At 42.5% G+C, this 17,730-nt stretch overlaps 1 protein-coding gene across 4 annotated transcripts in view; it reads right to left on the bottom strand.

The window, feature by feature from the left end:
* cblb (Cbl proto-oncogene B, E3 ubiquitin protein ligase) overlaps positions 1 to 17,730 on the bottom strand; it is a 154,301-nt gene that overhangs the window by 87,423 nt on the left and 49,148 nt on the right. For all 4 annotated transcript variants that reach the window (XM_040012759.1, XM_040012749.1, XM_040012769.1 and 1 more), the window contains exons 7-9: positions 13,312 to 13,449; positions 12,704 to 12,791; positions 11,227 to 11,358 (exon numbers count right to left, since the gene is read on the bottom strand). In XM_040012759.1, coding sequence (XP_039868693.1) covers positions 11,227 to 11,358; positions 12,704 to 12,791; positions 13,312 to 13,449 — 358 coding nt within the window. The remainder of the gene's footprint in view (positions 1 to 11,226; positions 11,359 to 12,703; positions 12,792 to 13,311; positions 13,450 to 17,730) is intronic.

The raw sequence follows: 17,730 nt of genomic DNA, 5'->3' as shown, positions 1-17,730 counted from the left end.
TTTTTGGTCTTGTTTTAAGCCCCTCAGAGTAAAATGTGTAGACTGTCACATGTTATTACGTGAGTGTGAGTGTTATTATGTCAGTGCAGAACTCTAGCAAGTCTGAAGAGACATGACTACAACACCATGGTCAGCGAAGGGATACGTATGAAAAAAGGGAGAACAGGACATGCTAATGACTCATATGAGAGTAACATTTACAGACACTGCTCATACAGCTTTCAGTGCACAAACAAGAGGCACAATAAATATATATATATATTTTTTTGTTTCAAGATGGCGCCGAGTATGGCAGCCTCGTCGCGAGCTCCCCCAAGCAACAGCTTTTTTCTGTGTTTAATTTTACTTTTCCTTCATTTTTTCGCGAGTAGCACATGTCTCCTTGTGTACGACCGACAAACCTTACTGGACATAAAAGACGGTCTTTCTTATAACTTTCCGGAGTTCAAGTTTTGCAACACGGACCCTCCGTTTGCAGACCCCCCATTCATCTCACCTGAGACGCCTTTGTTCTCTGGCCCTGGAGGCCGCAAACGCCGACGCAGAGGGAGAAGATCTGGCGTTCTGGTTCGACTGAGACGGCGCACTAACAGACCACCGTTACCCAGTTTATTACTGGCTAATGTGCAGTCTCTGGAGAACAAGCTGTGCGAGCTTCGGGCACGGATCTCATTCCAGCGAGAGATGCGGGACTGCTGCGTGATCTGCCTCACAGAAACCTGGCTATCGGACAAGGTACCGGACTCCGCAATACAACTACCGGGGTTCTCTGTGCATCGCGCGGACAGGTCACAGGATCTTAATGGGAAAAGCAGAGGCGGTGGTGTGTGTTTCATGATCAACAACAGCTGGTGTGATTATGTGAACGTGCACCCGGTCAAATCCTTCTGCTCACCGGACCTGGAGTACCTGATGATTAAGTGCCGGCCATTCTGGCTACCGAGGGAATTTACAGCAGTGATTATTACGGCTGTTTACATTCCCCCACAAGCCGACACTGACCGAGCACTCAGGGAACTGTACAGCGCGATCAGCAGTGAGGAAACCGCACACCCAGAGGCAGCGTTTATCACAGCCAGAGACTTTAATAAGGGAAATGTCGAGGAAAACCTGTTATTTTACTGTTACTTGGTTATCATTTACAGGCACTGTCATTATTTCATCATTACTTCATTAGTCTGCATCACTTATCATCAGGTTATCATGGATCATTTATCATTTATGGTTATAGAAGAATCCTGCATTCCAGGTTTAATTATATCCTTGTTAATCTGAGCAAGATATTAATGTATATAGATTATCATCACTTTAATCAGTCTATTGTGGTTCTGTATTATTCTTTCTATCTGCTTAAGCTGTTGTCCATTAGAGTATGTACACCACTCGACCTTTTACATTCAGGCCTGTAACAACACACACACACTTAATAAGAACAGAAAGGTCGTCTTAGGACAGTCTCTCTGAGAGCTACACTATCACAAAGTGCACAATGTAATACACACTTGTTTTTCTCTAAAGTAGCAGTTGATGTCCATATAAGGGGAACTTTTTGAGTGCGAGGAACTGTTATCATTGCCAGTAAGGTCTAACTGTGTGACGTCAGAATGACTATAAAGCTTTCTGTCTTTGTGCAAACGAAGAAGAAGTCCGGCTCTTCCCACACTGTAATGTGTGTTTTAATAAATGATCTATGCTGACCCAAACTATATCCCAGTCGTAGTCTCTTCCTCAAAATCCGAACCATGACAATTCTGGTGCCGAAAAACCCGGTTTGGGGGGAGACAAATGGAGCGTGGCTGGGGTATAAGTGGTGTCAGACGGACAGCCAGGAGGCCGACTGAGTGATGGGCCCCGAAATATGAGAGGTAAGCACCGCCTGTTGATGGATCTCCAAAGGTGCTGAATTGGGAATTATATTAAATTAAATGTTCACTCAGTGGGGCTTCTGTTCTGTTCTGATCTTGAGTAATTAGTTTAAAAAAAAAAAAAAAAAGGGAATATTGGTCTGTCTAAATTTATTACTGTTTATTTTGGGGGTGAATTTTGAGCTAAGAGGTTATATGTGGTTAAGACAATACGGTTTAAAGTGTTTAAAGAAGAGGTGAAGTTGATTGGGTGCCAGCCAATCAACCGGTAGTGTAGGGAATTTGGTTTAATCGAGTAGCAAAAACGCGGTTTTGGGCGTCAGGTAATTAAACTGGAGGCGGAGACCTCGCAGTGATGCTTATAATATATTGAGTAAATTGTGTTTAAGACTGGGGACGCGGTCCCCTAAGAGCGCAGCTGCTCAGCGCCGTGGCGGCGACTCCTGATCGCGGACGCGTGGTTAGGCTATTTGCTCGGTTGGTTGCCGGGGAAGTTCGAGCATCCCAAACAAACCAACGTGATCGACGGAGACCACTTTCTTACTGCGCTAAATTGATTGACAGGGTCGCGGACCCGGCCGGGACCACTCAACGTCGTTGGCCTGTGAGCTTTAAGTAAAGCTGAAGGCGTGGGTTTGATACTAGCGCCAGAGGTGGAGCTCTTTCCCAGCTGCGGGAAACGGTTATAAATTAATTAGTATTTAGAAATTAGACCGCGGCCGGCGAGGGCGTTCCCGACGCGTGTAATTGATCAGCAAGGCGCGGCCTGGGCTATAGATGCTTTTAAATCAGTCTAAAGTATAGGAACACCGCTAGAGAAATAAATGAGATAAGCGGTTCTGGCATGCGGTGTGTTTATGTTTATACGGGCCCGGGTGTAAATAGTATATAAATTACCCATGTGTGAATAGAAGAAAAATTACGTGGGTGTGTTAATAAAGTGTAAATAAGTTCTATAAATCTGTTAAATCTGAAACTCCTGCTAAACTTCCTCTTTACAGACTCTTTTCTCTTCTTTCCCTCTTTCTCTCAGATGGGATTCTGTGTGTGTATGTGTGCTGGAGAAAAAAGGAAAAGGGTCTCTCTCTCTCTGTCTCTGTGAGAGAAAAAAGGTGGGGGGAGCCCGCGGGGCCGAGCGGGTCTGCGGGAGCGAGCGTGTATGCTGTATGGGGAAGAATGAGGAAGAAGGGAGTGAGAAGGAGCGAGTGAAAAGAGTGACCGAGTGTTTGGTGATTTTTATTATTTCAGGGGCTGTGTGTAAGAGTTTTGACTATATTGATTAAATTCTGTGGTTTTGGAGCTGGTGATTTTAACTGTGAGAGTTGTGAAAAGAGCAGGTTTTTCTCTTGTTGTGATGTTAAGTATAAATTGAATAGACTGTGATTAATCGGTGCTTTTCTGCCTAGTGTGCTGCGTGGAAGACATAGAAGTGTAGAAATGTCTGAGGTTTATCTTTGTTTGACGTTTATATAGAAGGGAGTTGGTTGATTCAGGGTGATTTCTCCCGTTTAAGGGAGGAGTTGGATTATTGTTATGTTAAAGCTTTGCTGTAGGTGTACGAGTGTGAATTTTTGCTGGCTTCGCATGTTTAAATTGATGCATAGGAGTTTGTGAGGGGGAAATTGTCTCCAAGAGGGGGAGCAATGATAGGGGAGGTCACCTTCTTCCCCTGCTGGACACAAGAGAAAACATGATTTGGAGTGTTGTGCACGTACAAGCAAGGTTAAGGTAGCGACACTTAACATACACCTGTTTTTAAATGATATAGTTTATCCACTACTGACAAATAAACTCTCTGGGTTGCAGGACAACAACTTAACTTCAAAAGAAAAGACACTGGTCTGACCATCCAGTGAGGACACGACAAATTTAGTGGTTAAAGGAGTTAAATTGTGACATGTTTTTGTTGATTGCTTAAGACAAATGATTACTGAATGACAGAAAAGTCCTTTTTAGGTTTTTAAACATGATTTTAAGAATTTTAACACGTACCTGTGTTGTCCTGCCAACTGGGGGGGTTATGAGTTGATTATATGGTGAGAAAAAACAAAAAGGGGGGAGAGGAGGCCCCGTTGTTTCTCCCCTCTCTGGGTAACACAGCCAACACAACATCATTTTCCTGTTCGCCTGTGGTTGTTTTGTTTTTGTTTTTTCTGAAAGCCGAAGCTGACCTGGACTCCTACCCTCCCCTCTACCATCGTTGCCCTCTCCGCTACCATCTTTGACCCTTTGACCCCTGAAGGCCACAGCAGCTGGACTCACAACAACAACTTGAGGATGTCAAAAGTGCTGCAAAAAGCAATCTCAGCGGAGATGGAGAATGCTAAAGCTTCAGCTGACAGAGCTGTGACGAGAAGCGCATTAAGCCCGGAGGAAAAGGGAGGTTGAGCAAAAGAATGCTGACCTCTGAGAAGAGCCGAACAGCAGAGCTGCAGAAGGCCGTGGAGCAAAGTAAGGACAACATAAACAGACTCCAATCTGACGTGGAAGGAAAAGACTCTGAGGTTTTTGCCCTCAGTAAGAGCTCAAGGCATCAGAGCAGAAATTGAGCATGGCTCCGGAGGAGCTGGTTGCTAATTGAACTCATCAGTCAGACGTGGAGTTTCACATACAGGACTTGAAATCAGGCGGAAGCTTGCTGGAGCAGGAGGTCGTCAGACCTGACGCAAAGCTCCAGCAGCAGGAGCAAACCCTGAAAGAACTACAGAAGCAAAAGGGTCAAGTTACAAGGAGAAGATGCAGGCAGCTGCAACAACGGATGCAAACAGACCCAAAGAGGAGGACAGGACCCCAGGGCATGCTTCAGGCCGCTGGTTTACCCAAACAACAGAACAGGAAGGTGATGAACACAAACATACACCAACACACAAACACACACTTCTGCATACGCCGATGTAGAATGAAGAGAAACACACACATGAACACTTATGCACTCGTTGAGTGAGTGAAAACTGATACACACCCATGCACCAAAATCAAAATGTTGATTCAATTCACTAAGAAGTGACACACAATGCTCCAGCTGCTGCAATGAAGAATGCTTTACTGACAAAAGGCTCAATGCTGCACACAACAAATTCAAATACAGAATCTGCTACAATAATAAGCCCAGAGGGCATTTGTGTGGTCTGGGGAGCAGAGTCCAGGGCGGTTTGGTTATGAAAACGATGCCTGTGCGAGATATCTGGGGCTTAAGGCCTCGACTCAATTGTTTACTGTACACTAAAAAAGAAAAGAAAACAGCCTGAGCAGTGGTGCAGAGTGAAAACGATGAATTAACAGTGTGAGTCTTATTTCAGAGCGCCACATCATTGTGATGGAGATTTAATAAAAGGAGGAACACACGGACAAAGAAGAAGAGAAAGGGGGGGCCAGCCCTTGATCACGATTGTCTGAGGTATTAAAGTTCTGTACTAAATTCTGGTTTCCAGTGTGAGAAAAGTCACGCAGTGCCAGTAGTAGAGCTAGGTTGAGTGATGATTCTAAATTACTGTAAGTAAATCATTGTAGACCCGTTCAAGTTTCATGATAACTGGGATCTAGACTTTGTTGAACCCTAGGCAATTTGAACAGGTAAGATTTGAGTGATCAAGTTGCAGTTGAATAAAAGTTACTGAATAAGTGTTGAGATAAACTGGCAGAATTAAGAGAACTAAAACATTTCAAGAGCTCAAATTACTTAATATGGAAACGGTTCAATTTTGTTTCACGAACACAAAACATATAGGTTTATGAATATGAAAAGGTTGAGGTGGTGTTGATTTGACTCTGTGTAGGTTTAGGTTTGGCATTTTTACTGATAGGAGGAATATTCAGTGACAAGTCCTAAGACCCGGGCGTTTGTATTTTTGTTTTGTTATCTTTCATTTTATTTTGTTTTATATTTTGAACAGTGCACTGATTTTTGTTTGTGAATCTTTTCTTTAAGCAGATCTGCACATCGGAAATTACAAACATTACACGTCGGCGAGAAAATTGTTGTAAGTGAGTTTCTCCGCATTGAAATGGGTTCTGGAGGAAACACTTATGGGGACAATTAGAAATGAGAGTCCCTGCCTAAAAAAGGATTCAGCGAGGTAATCCGATCTCAAGTTCTTGTTTTTCTTTTTGAAATGACGTCATTTTGCTGAGGGTGGAAATCTAAATGCGGCGATGGTTTCCACTATCAGCAAAGGAAAGAATGGATGAATGAATGAATGAATGGATGAAAGACTGGAAATAAAACAAACGGACTGACTGGTAAAAGATGACAAGACTTGACTACGACTCAAGGTTAACCTCCACCTAGATAGAACAAGAGGGTGGATGAATTTATGTGTGTTTCTTTTTACAGGAGTAGAAGGATGACAAAATATTCGAGGATGAGTGAACTTTTAAATGCCATTTTTGTGTCTTGTGTTGCTTACAGAGGTAACTGCGCAGCGTTAACATTTACATTTTCTTTTCTACAGCGTTACAGTTCTTAATGTTTTCTTGTGACAGGAAATCTTTTTATAGCACCTCTGGAATGTGGATGGCTGACTGCGGTCAGTGTGCTGCTAATGTTTGCTTTGCTTTGGTAAGAATGCGTGCAGTAGAAAACAGACAAGTGACATGAAAACAAAGAATAATAATAAAACAAGTAATAATAACAAATAACCAATTTGGGGACAGTTTAACCTAGAGCTCACTAACTGGCCATTAGGGGGCTCTGAGTGATAAAACTAGTGGAGTAACATTGCCCAAGTGTGAATAAAACAAATTGCGGCAATAATAGTGATTTATTGATCGGAGGAAACCTGAACATGATACTTGTCTGTTGTGCTGAATCTTTTATTACTCTTATGATTTACAGGTGGTTGTAAATAAGCTGCTTGATTTAACAGATTTGCTTTTTAGGTGAATTGGGAGTTAAAGGGGGTTAACATGGAACTGCTGACTGATGTTTTTACACAGGGTTACAGCTTGGCGGGAGAGTGTTTGGGAGAGGATGTGTAATGTTCTTGTGCAGTTTGCAGTGGGGAGATTGCAAATACAACTAGAACTATTAATTGAGACTAATTAAAACTAACCTGAAACTGAGGAGGTTTTAGATAAGGAAGAATTAAAACGGATATAAAATGCATCTGGTCTTTAATTGCAGGTGTAACCATGAAGATTTTTGGTACAGATTGCAGGTTGTTGCTCATTATTGAAGTGTGCTCATAAAGGCAAAAAGCTATATAAGGGGTCTATGATTTCATTGGTGTTTTAATAATTTAGGTATGGCAAAATTAAAGGTTTCTGGACAATTTAGAGAACCAGTGAGAAGCATAATTAGATGATCAGAAACTGAGTACTACATTTAAATGGAAGTTAGAATTAAGAATGCCCAATTTGTTTTGATGTCTGTTGTTCGCTTTTGTACACACACTGCAAATGTTCTTATAAGGAGGTGGGCCCGGAAGAGAGCTTGCTAGAGATCAGCTCCATCCCGAATAACACAGGGGGGAACATAGAGGCAGAATAATCCTCTCCCCCTGTGCACCGGTCCTCCCCAGTAGTCCACCTGGGGGGTCGAAGAAAGAAGAATCCGAGGGCGTTTCTTCACTCCAAGAGGAGGTGGTAAAGAGGCCTGAAGTGTGACAGGCTGAAACTAGAGTCTGAAGCTAAAAGAACAGCTGGGTTGTGGGAAAATTGGAAAACAACGGAGGTGTTGGGGTTGATAAGTGTCATAACGTGTTTGTTTGTTTGGAGACAAATCCTGGTGTAAGTTGGGCTGGCAAGCCAGCCCAAAGAGGAGGAGATGTCGAGGAAAACCTGTTATTTTACTGTTACTTGGTTATCATTTACAGGCACTGTCATTATTTCATCATTACTTCATTAGTCTGCATCACTTATCATCAGGTTATCATGGATCATTTATCATTTATGGTTATAGAAGAATCCTGCATTCCAGGTTTAATTATATCCTTGTTAATCTGAGCAAGATATTAATGTATATAGATTATCATCACTTTAATCAGTCTATTGTGGTTCTGTATTATTCTTTCTATCTGCTTAAGCTGTTGTCCATTAGAGTATGTACACCACTCGACCTTTTACATTCAGGCCTGTAACAACACACACACACTTAATAAGAACAGAAAGGTCGTCTTAGGACAGTCTCTCTGAGAGCTACACTATCACAAAGTGCACAATGTAATACACACTTGTTTTTCTCTAAAGTAGCAGTTGATGTCCATATAAGGAGAACTTTTTGAGTGCGAGGAACTGTTATCATTGCCAGTAAGGTCTAACTGTGTGACGTCATAATGACTATAAAGCTTTCTGTCTTTGTGCAAACGAAGAAGAAGTCCGGCTCTTCCCACACTGTAATGTGTGTTTTAATAAATGATCTATGCTGACCCAAACTATATCCCAGTCGTAGTCTCTTCCTCAAAATCCGAACCATGACAGAAACCTGAAGAAAGTCTCACCCAAACTCCACCAACACATCCATTTTAACACTCGTGGAGATCGGCTACTCGACCACTGCTACACCTCTTTCCGGGATGCGTACAAAGCCCTCCCCCGCGCCCCATTCGGCCAATCAGATCACCGCTCCATCCTGCTCCTGCCCGCCTACAGGCAGAAGCTGAAACAGGAAGCTCCAACCCGGAGGGCGGTGCACTGTTGGACGGACCAATCGGAGTCTGCGCTGCGGGACTGTTTTGATCACGCGGACTGGGAAATGTTTCACGTGGCTGCTAGGGACATTGATGAATACACAGACTCAGTCTGCGGATTTATCAGGAAATGCGTGGAAGATGTCGTCCCATCCAGAACAGTTAAATCCTTCCCAAATCAAAAACCCTGGATTAACGGAGATGTTCGCGCGGCACTGGCGGCACGGAGCACCGCCTTTGCCTCCGCGAACACATCGGACTACAAACACGCACATTACCAACTCCGGAAGACGATCAAAGCAGCCAAACGTGAGTACAGGGACAGGGTGGAGCAACAGTTTGACAACCCTCGGAGTATGTGGCAGGGACTAAACACGATCACAGACTTTAGAGGGAAAACCAGCACACCGCAGACCACGGCCTCTCTGTGTGAGGATCTAAACGTATTCTACGCTAGATTCGACACAGCGAACACCATGAGACCGGACAGTGTGCGCACCGCGGATGACGTCAGTGCGCACACTGTGTCTGAGGAGGATGTGCGGAAGTGCTTCAGGAAGGTGAACGCACGCAAAACTACTGGTCCGGACGGGATTCCCGGCCGCGTCCTCAAGTCATGTGCGGCTCAGCTGGCTGGAGTGTTCACGCACATCTTCAACCTTTCCCTCTCTCTGTCTGTAGTCCCAGCCTGCTTCAAAATGGCCACCATCGTCCCTGTACCCAAATCCTCCACCATCTCCTCATTGAACGACTGGCGACCTGTAGCCCTGACCCCCATCGTAAGCAAATGCTTCGAGAAGCTGGTCAGGGACTTCATCTGCTCTGCACTACCCGACTCACTGGACCCTCTACAGTTCGCATACCGCCACAACAGGTCCACTGATGATGCCATAGCCCTGACACTACATACTGCCCTGTCACACCTGGAGAAGAGAGACACGTATGTGAGAATGCTGTTTGTAGATTACAGCTCAGCATTCAATACCATCGTTCCCTCGAAGCTGGACAGGAAACTGCAGGATCTAGGACTGAGCAGCTCCCTCTGCGGCTGGATCCTTAGCTTCCTGTCTGACAGACGCCAAGTGGTCAGACTGGGCAGCATCACCTCATCCCCCGTCACACTGAACACTGGTGCTCCACAGGGGTGTGTACTGAGCCCTCTCCTATACTCACTCTACACCTACGACTGCACAGCCACTAACAACTCCAACATCATTGTGAAGTTTGCGGACGACACTACAGTGGTGGGTCTTATCACCAATGGTGATGAGACAGCTTACAGGGAGAAGGTCAGCGCCCTGACCCACTGATGTCAAGACAACCATCTCACCCTCAACGTCGCAAAGACAAAGGAGTTGATAGTGGACTTCCGGAGGTGCAGAGAAGTACACACCCCCATCACCATCAGCGGCGCTGCTGTGGAGAGAGTGAGCAGCTTCCGGTTCCTTGGTGTACATCTGGCTGAGGATCTTACGTGGTCAGTACACACAAACAAAACAGTGAAGAAGGCGCAGCAGCGCCTCTTCTTTCTCAGGAGACTGAAAAGATTCGGCATGAGCCCCCGCATCCTCAGGACCTTCTATCACTGTGCCATTGAGAGCATCCTCACTGGATGCATCACCACCTGGTATGGCAACAGCACCGCCTACAACTGCAAAGCTCTCCAGCGAGTAGTGCGGTGCTCTGAACGGATAATTGGAGGTGATCTTCCCTCCCTCCAAGACATCTACAGGAAGCGCTGCCTGAGGAAAGCGGGGAGGATCATCAAGGACCCCAGTCACCCCAGCCATAAACTGTTCAGACTACTTCCATCAGGAAGGAGGTTCTGCAGCATCCGGTCCCGTACCAGCAGACTGAGAGACAGCTTCTTCCATCAGGCCATCAGACTGCTGAACACTTCATAGACACCTCAGCTTCACTACTGGAACTTTAACATTATGCACTCCATACTGTACAGTAATGCCACTGTTTTGCACATGTCTCACTCTGTATATTTTATTTTATATATTTTATTTATTGTTTACTCTATTTAATTTGTAAAATATGTGTACACACACACACACACACACACACGTAGAAAAATATTTAGTATACACATCCAGAAATGCATATACTATTATATATTGTACATATATTTATTAGTTTCAGATGTAGCCATTCTTGTATTTTGCTTGTTTACATTATTGTATTTTGCACAACTCTGTTGCTTGTGAAGCTTGCACACAAGAATTTCACTCACATGTGCTGTACCAATGTACCTGCACATGTGATGTGACAATAAAAGTGATTTGATTTGATTTTGATTTGATACACTAGTGTTGGACAGGTTGCTGTGAGAGACACTACATACAAAGACAACAGGAAGCAGAAAACCACAAGGAGAACCACAAGCAGAAAAACTGGAATATATTGTGTGCATATAGTCTCAGTTTTCACTTCTGTTGATATGTGGAAATTCAATTTGGACATATTCATGTGTACAGGGAAGGAGTAAGGAAGAGAGGGGGGGTTTGTTGGACTGACTGCTGAAGAAAGCTGCTTTGACTGTATTTTTCAGAAATCTTTTCAAACTTCTATGCAGGCTCATTAATGCAGGCTCACAAAGAAAACATTATATTACCCAACTGGACAGAACATTTCTCAGTGTGACAATGAACAAATGCATAAACACATGCAATACCACCAATATTTAATAACTTTGAAATGGACTTCTGTGATAAGATTTGTTACGGTACCTGCCAGGCAGTAAAACAGGAAGTACACATGAGGTGACCGCATGGTTCAATCTTGATGTCTTTGTCATTCTCAGCACAGATCTTACAAAGCTGAAAGGTAGAGCCCATTTCACAGTACAGCTCATACTGCTCCTGTTCATGCAGAAAATACTGCTGTTAGTCATCAAATGGCATATAAAAGTCATGAGAAACATATAAACATGCACTATCCGTACAACACACGTTTCCCATCTCGTCTTGTACAATGTGTTTTTCTTCTCTCACTCGTTCAGAGCTATTCCATAACCTTTTATCTTTAAAGTCCCAAATTTTATTTGGGGATCTAACTGAATAAGTGTTCAGTTCAAAAGAAAAAACATGTTTTCTCATAGTGAATGGTGCTGCACCAAATTCACAGAAACAGACTATTTTTATTGGTTTAATTTTAAAGGCTTCCCCCTGAAAAACCAAGTCTGATTTGTCACCATTACTAAACAAAAATAAGTACAAGAACAGGTATAGCTGTGTAAGAACTGCTAGCTACTAAAAACCTACAATTTATCTGTACAGTTTTGAAACCACAGAACAATCAGAATTTCCACACGAGTCAGCATGTAGCATAAACCAAAATGGTTTTAAGCATTTTCTAGAGAAATTTTCCCAAATTACTTCCATTGTGACTATTTAATAATCTACCAAGAAGAAAATCGCTTTTGTAGCGGAAGCCTTGGTAGAGCTATGTTTTCAGTGATGTTTTCAATGATGCAAGCAAAAACTACCAAGCCAAATTCCATGAAATTGTGCAGTGATGTAAATATTTGAAAAAGAGGATCTCATTGGATGGTGATGTAGAACTGGATAACTTTCTTAAAGTGGCCTTGTCAGATAATACTCTTGCTGGTGCAGGAAAAACAAATAAATAATAAGCAGACTGCTTGCTGGGCAACTGTCATTCACCTTTGAAGTTTCCCAGTATTCCCTAACTGATCTCGTTTGGAATAATTTTCTCAGAAAATTAAAATGTCAAAGTACAGGGAACACTACACCATTACACATGAATGAATAAACAAACCACTAGTAAAAAGTGGTTTAAAAACAACTTTTATGTACTATTTTGAAATTGAAAAAATGTGGTTTCACTTCTAGAAAACTTAAAGTTTTTGTCACACTATATGGAAAATTCAGTTTTGTAATAAATCAGAAGTGAGTATAAAAAGCCATTGATTTGTATTACCTCATTTAATACCACACTTTTACACAGTGATTTTCAACATTTAATAATTTGGAGAGGCTGTGAGTCATGTCGATTTACTGAATGCTGTGAAACACAAAGTCTACCTGGCGAATCATACTACTCACCGAAATGTCACAATTATTTATGTGCCATTACAAGTGGGAAATTTGTAGAGTATTATAAATTTCTCCACGTATACATGTTTTTTTTTTTCAGTAACATAGAAATGCTTACACACACACATAACCACACAGACAAACCCACTTGTGTGACTTTGATGTGATCGTGAGGTGTCGGCTCACATAAACCAGTGAGGTCAGGATTGTAACTGCGACCATCTGGGAATAAGTAGCTGTGAATTTAAAGCAAACAACCAAACAACAAAGAACAGCATTTCATTATATGTTATATTTATAAGAGTTTAACTTGTGCACAATTCAATAATCATGAATTCTGTCTAGTTAAAAACAGTGGGTATAATTATGTAATGAGTAAAGTGAAAAAATGGATTAGTAGTACTGTTTGTATCAGTAATATAACCTGTTTTTTCCACCACTTGAATTAAATATATATGTCTAACTTTTTTGAAGGCTTTTAATATTATCAGGTTTATTGAAACAGACAACATCAGATAAACACTTCTGGGTCAAAAACCCTTTCTTGATCCAGGATATAGCTTTTATGAAAGCTATATCCATATATATAAACCAGAGATTAGCAGCAAATCTCTGGCTTGCTGCTAAACATTTAAAGCGAATCAGATGTGACCACTGAAGATACAATTTGTGACTTTCTGTTTGTAGAAAGCGACAAGCTCACCACATACCTGCAGAGAGTGAGTTAGAAAAAGAGATGTGTGACAGGTTACATACAAGCCCTCCTTGTAGCCATCGATTAAAGCCTGGAACAGCGGTTTGTTGTTGGGAATGGTCTGCAGTATGTTTCCATCAGTGGTCACATAGCCAATGGCCCATTGGCCCAAACGTGTACAACTCAGTCTGAAGATGTAACTATTAGAGAAAGATAAAGATATGCATGACTCACACTAAAAACATCACTGACAAGGAAAAATCTGGTAACAACTGAAAAGAATGCAGTGACTACTGGTGAGTCAGTGACACCTTGGAACGATGGCATTAAGCGCAAATCAGGCTTACAACAGAGTCTGTGTCTTCTGTAAGGTGGCCCCCCAAACAACACACAGGTGTTCACTCTGTTGAGAAGGAGGCCTGGAGTTACCCAAAGTCAACTTGAGTCTGGCAATGATATGGTCCAAATTATAGAAGCAACCATGATAGGAGATATTGGCAGGAAACTTCAAGCCATGGCAACAATAGGTTCAGAGGAAAAAAGATGAAAAATATCAAAGAATGAGAACGGGAAGGTGAAAATCAAAAGACAGTTACATGTAGGCTTGACACTATATAAATGTCATGGTTACAGGTTTTGGACTTTTGAATTATTTATTAATCATTTAAAGCTCCACTGGAATTCTTAGTATGTATGTATTCGTACACACACACACACACCACACATACACACACACACACACACACATATACCTGTAGTTTATATTAGGGCTGGACAGAACTAGTTTAGCCTGGAAACTAAACTCGATCTTGGACACTGGTTATATTAAACAATTTCTTTCCTCTACTGGCTGTCAAAGAAAAAGAACAACAACAATAACAATGACAAATAAAAATAAACTAAGAAATAAACAACTTATCCCATTATCTAAGATACGTTGTTGATGTACCACAAAAAGGTACCCCAGACCTGATCAAAAATATCTTCTCTCCCCTTAACTCTGTGCGTAACCTGTTCATATAATGCCATCTTGGACATTTGTTCAGTCCATTCCCTGAAACAACAGGGGTTAGATGACTTCCAGTGCCTCAGTATTATCCTGCATCCTGTTATGAAAGCCAAACGCACCCATAGTCTCTGTCTTCCAGTGAGAATAATACTGAAACCAGCTTCTTCCAACTATCCTCTGAAATTTGAATTCCAAGATTATTCTCCCAGCACAGCCTCAGCCCCTCCAGATGGGGAGAGTGTTCCTCTCTGAAGATCCCATAAAATTTGGATGCTCTGATTCTATTGATGCCAGGAGCAGTGAACACCTCCTGAATACTAGATGGAGGGTCTGGATTATTGTTCAAAATGGCTTTAATACAGTGTCTAACTTGAAAAAACCTCCAGAATTCCCTTTAATCAAGATTAAATTCTTGTCTGATTTCCGCAAACGATTTCATGCCAGTTTGCCCAAATAAATCCCCCACTTGGTTGATACCTGCCCTAACCCAAGCCTCCCATCTGAACGGTTTCTTACCAACTAATATTTTCTTATTATACCAGATAGAGGCTCTGGAGGTAAGAAAGGGGCTAGTGTTGATAAATTGGTGAGCTCTAAACCAGGTCTCTTGTATACACGGAGTGCAGAATTATTAGGCAAATGAGTATTTTGTCCACATCATCCTCTTCATGCATGTTGTCTTACTCCAAGCTGTATAGGCTCGAAAGCCTACTACCAATTAAGCATATTAGGTGATGTGCATCTCTGTAATGAGAAGGGGTGTGGTCTAATGACATCAACACCCTATATCAGGTGTGCATAATTATTAGGCAACATCCTTTCCTTTGGCAAAATGGGTCAAAAGAAGGACTTGACAGGCTCAGAAAAGTCAAAAATAGTGAGATATCTTGCAGAGGGATGCAGCAGTCTCAAAATTGCAAAGCTTCTGAAGCGTGATCATCGAACAATCAAGCGTTTCATTCAAAACGGTCAACAGGGTCGCAAGAAGCGTGTGGAAAAACCAAGGCACAAAATAACTGCCCATGAACTGAGAAAAGTCAAGCGTGCAGCTGCCAAGATGCCACTTGCCACCAGTTTGGCCATATTTCAGAGCTGCAACATCACTGGAGTGCCCAAAAGCACAAGGTGTGCAATACTCAGAGACATGGCCAAGGTAAGAAAGGCTGAAAGACGACCACCACTGAACAAGACACACAAGCTGAAACGTTAAGACTGGGCCAAGAAATATCTCAAGACTGATTTTTCTAAGGTTTTATGGACTGATGAAATGAGAGTGAGTCTTGATGGGCCAGATGGATGGGCCCGTGGCTGGATTGGTAAAGGGCAGAGAGCTCCAGTCCGACTCAGACGCCAGCAAGGTGGAGGTGGAGTACTGGTTTGGGCTGGTATCATCAAAGATGAGCTTGTGGGGCCTTTTCGGGTTGAGGATGGAGTCAAGCTCAACTCCCAGTCCTACTGCCAGTTTCTGGAAGACACCTTCTTCAAGCAGTGGTACAGGAAGAAGTCTGCATCCTTCAAGAAAACATGATTTTCATGCAGGACAATGCTCCATCACATGCGTCCAAGTACTCCACAGCGTGGCTGGCAAGAAAGGGTATAAAAGAAGAAAAACTAATGACATGGCCACCTTGTTCACCTGATCTGAACCCCATTGAGAACCTGTGGTCCATCATCAAATGTGAGATTTACAAGGAGGGAAAACAGTACACCTCTCTGAACAGTGTCTGGGAGGCTGTGGTTGCTGCTGCACGCAATGTTGATGGTGAACAGATCAAAACACTGACAGAATCCATGGATGGCAGGCTTTTGAGTGTCCTTGCAAAGAAAGGTGGCTATATTGGTCGTTGATTTGTTTTTGTTTTGTTTTTGAATGTCAGAAATGTATATTTGTGAATGTGGAGATGTTATATTGGTTTCACTGGTAAAAATAAATAATTTAAATGGGTATATATTTGTTTTTTGTTAAGTTGCCTAATAATTATGCACAGTAATAGTCACCTGCACACACAGATATCCCCCTAAAATAGCTAAAACTACAAACAAACTAAAAAGTACTTCCAAAAACATTCAGCTTTGATATTAATGAGTTTTTTGGGTTCATTGAGAACATGGTTGTTGTTCAATAATAAAATTATTCCTCAAAAATACAACTTGCCTAATAATTCTGCACTCCCTGTATAAGCCAACACGGGATCTTTTCTCTGAGTGAAAAAGACCTCTTAAGGTGTAGGAGCCACAAGACTTCAATCGCCACCCATGATGGCTTCTCCCCATACCGGTACAATGTTATGCAACGATAAAAAATTGAAATATCGCGATAGAATATGGGTAAAACATGCCTGTGTGTAACATACGTGTTAAATACTTGTGAATTTCACCCAAAACACTTTTTTTTTTTGGATTAAATATGTCATTTTTGCATCTCGGTCTCCTACCTGTGTGATCTGAGTCTGTGTGTGTTCGTGTGTGTGTGCGCTGCGTGGTGACGTAGGCGCGTGCATGTGTGCCCCGGTCACAGCTCCTTTCAGCATGGCCGGAGGTAAGTCACTGCCACGTTGCTCTCTGCGAATTAAAGTTTGTTCAGACCCCAAGCTGCAATGTGAATACAGCCGAACCGCCGCGTTTTTGTTTATCATTAAGAGACTCATTCGGGATAAGTTTTGTGGAGGGCGGAGTTCGCTAATATACGCTTATAATGAGTTTTAGCCGAGAACACAGCTGAAAGGCTAGCATGCTAAGTTAGCCTGATCGCTAGCGGCTTGAGAGCGTACTCGCAGCAGTCTTTTTTTTAACAGCATGCACTCTTTATTCCTTCGTCAGGAGAGGTGTACTGGCAGTCGCGTGACACACACAGAACAGACACATATTTCTGTGTTGCAGATGTGCAGTAAACAGCCAAAGACCCAGTACTGTCGCCTGCCTCTTACTTTGACGCCAGAACACAACGCAAGAACAACAGGCGTAACACTTGAACGGGTTACATGTTCAGTGGCCGAAAAAGCATGGCACCAATGGAGAATGAGAAGGGGAAAAGCGGATCGTTGAGTGAAATGGACGAACCAGAATTGTTTTGTAAAAATGTTGCAACTTCAGTGATGTGGAACTGGTTTGGTGCTTGTCCGTCAGATACCCACCAAAGCACATTTTTTGTAGAACATACAAGCGGGCTGTCATTATTACCGTATTTGTCGGACTATAAGGTGCTCGTAAAAGCCTTTAATTTTCTCAAAAATCGACATTGCACCTTATAATCCAGTGTGCCTTATATATGAATTCTGGTTGAGTTTACTGACCTTGAACGGATTCTATGTGGTGCACGGCGCTCAAAAATCTGTCAAAAAATGTTTTAGTACGACTTTGGGAAGCTACAAAGCCACAACACTTCGATAGATTTTCTGGGCATTACGGCTCATGGCCTCGCAGAGTAATCTGGGCCCAAAACTCAGTTTGCTTCAGGTCCCAAAGTCAAACA

This window comes from Simochromis diagramma, unplaced genomic scaffold, assembly GCF_900408965.1.
Source record: "Simochromis diagramma unplaced genomic scaffold, fSimDia1.1 OVJJ01000123.1, whole genome shotgun sequence".
Lineage (NCBI taxonomy): Eukaryota > Metazoa > Chordata > Actinopteri > Cichliformes > Cichlidae > Simochromis > Simochromis diagramma.
This window is presented reverse-complemented; position numbering and strand designations above follow the sequence as displayed.